At 45.5% G+C, this 1,480-nt stretch overlaps 1 protein-coding gene across 1 annotated transcript; it reads left to right on the top strand.

The window, feature by feature from the left end:
• Positions 1-6: 6 nt before the first annotated feature.
• Positions 7-1,474, top strand: LOC126496535 (cytochrome P450 4A14-like). Its single transcript, XM_050134019.1, has 4 exons — positions 7-88; positions 414-568; positions 964-1,070; positions 1,152-1,474. Exons 1-4 carry the CDS (start codon positions 24-26, stop codon positions 1,344-1,346), a joined length of 522 nt encoding a protein of 173 aa, XP_049989976.1. The 5' UTR covers positions 7-23; the 3' UTR covers positions 1,347-1,474.
• The last annotated feature ends 6 nt before the right edge of the window (positions 1,475-1,480 follow it).

Raw genomic sequence — 1,480 nt, 5'->3', positions numbered from 1 at the left:
TGGACGTCTTTCACTACATCTCCATGATGACACTGGACACTGTAATGAAGTGTGCTTTCAGTTACCAGGGCAGTGTCCAGGTGGATGAGTGAGTGAAATATGCATTTGTCATATTTGGACTTACCAATATGTTGGGGCTTAGTAAGAAGTATGTGGTAACAAAGACAATTGCAAGGTTCTCACCCAGGCCTAGGCTAAGCTCTAATATCAAGCCAGCCCCAACGAGACATAGTAGAACCCTAGCAAGTGTAGAAGCTCATTCTCTAAATGCTCAAGGATTCAAATACCTATAAGACACAAGTGATGTGGGCCTTGGTGTTGTGTGTCCCACAGTTGAAAGGATGACTATAGAGCCCACTCTATTCTTGGGCCAGACAATCCCATAACCAGTATATTGTATCTCTTATACTCAGAAATTCCAGGTCCTACACTAAGGCTGTTGAGGATCTGAACAACCTGACTTTCCATCGAATAAGGAGTGTCTTTTTTTGGAATAACACCATCTACAAAATGTCCTCTGATGGCCGTTTGTTCCACCATGCCTGCCAGCTTGCACATGAGCACACAGGTTCTGCCTTTCCACCCCTTTCTTCCTTTATCAGGCTCACTGCAAAGATATGATTATACATCTCAGACACAGTGAGTTTACCAGAAGCCTCTGTAGGACTCATGTTAGTCACTACTGAGATATAACTTCTGGGAGCAAGAATTACACGAATTCCCAGTTTCATTACATTGCATTGGTGGCACTGCAGGAGATCCATGCAACAGCCCTTGACATGGCTCTGTGGCCCATCATATTGATTGGAGTCTTGCCGATATGAGACTGTGCAGCCTTTACTCATGACCAGACTCCCACATGCACATGTATTCTGGGCTCTCTGGGACACGCAGATTGGGCTCAGGGATCCTGTGAATTACAAAAGCTCTGATATCTCTCTGACAAATGCTATCATGGAGTAGATCGAGTGATCAAGATGAGGAAAGCTCAGCTTCAGAACGAGGAAGAGCTGGAGAAGGTCAAGAAGAAGAGGCGCCTGGATTTCTTGGACATCCTCTTGCTTGCCAAAGTGAGTGGAGTTCAGGGATGAGGTTTGGTCCAGAAACACAGATTAGATACCAACGTTGCTCTTACCTGTGCCTTTACTCAGATGGAGGATGGAAAGAGCTTGTCTGATGAGGACCTGCGTGCTGAGGTGGACACATTCATGTTCGAGGGCCATGACACCACAGCCAGTGGACTCTCCTGGATCTTCTATGCTCTGGCCACGCACCCTGAACACCAACAGAGATGCAGGGAGGAGGTGCAAAGTGTCCTGGGTGATGGAACTTCTGTCACCTGGTGAGAAAAACTCAAGATGAAGGAGACTCCTGCCTACTTATAAGAGAGATCTTTTCTAAATTGTTTTCTTTCTTTTTTCTTCTTTCACATAATACAGCCTGAACACAGCCTCTCCTACTTTTCTACTTCCTGTTCTTT

Source organism: Alexandromys fortis, unplaced genomic scaffold (assembly GCF_014885135.2).
Source record: "Alexandromys fortis isolate MF-2015 unplaced genomic scaffold, M_Fortis_MF-2015_v1.1 scaffold_7325, whole genome shotgun sequence".
NCBI classification, from domain to species: Eukaryota; Metazoa; Chordata; class Mammalia; order Rodentia; family Cricetidae; genus Alexandromys; species Alexandromys fortis.
This window is presented reverse-complemented; position numbering and strand designations above follow the sequence as displayed.

Bases quoted from the DNA above. Each gene is read 5' to 3' on its own strand.
- LOC126496535 (XM_050134019.1), top strand. From the start codon at position 24: ATGATGACACTGGACACTGTAATGAAGTGTGCTTTCAGTTACCAGGGC. The intron at 89-413 runs GTGAGTGAAATA...TCTTATACTCAG, and splicing joins GGCAGTGTCCAGGTGGATGA to AAATTCCAGGTCCTACACTA. The intron at 569-963 runs GTTCTGCCTTTC...ATCATGGAGTAG, and splicing joins GCTTGCACATGAGCACACAG to ATCGAGTGATCAAGATGAGG.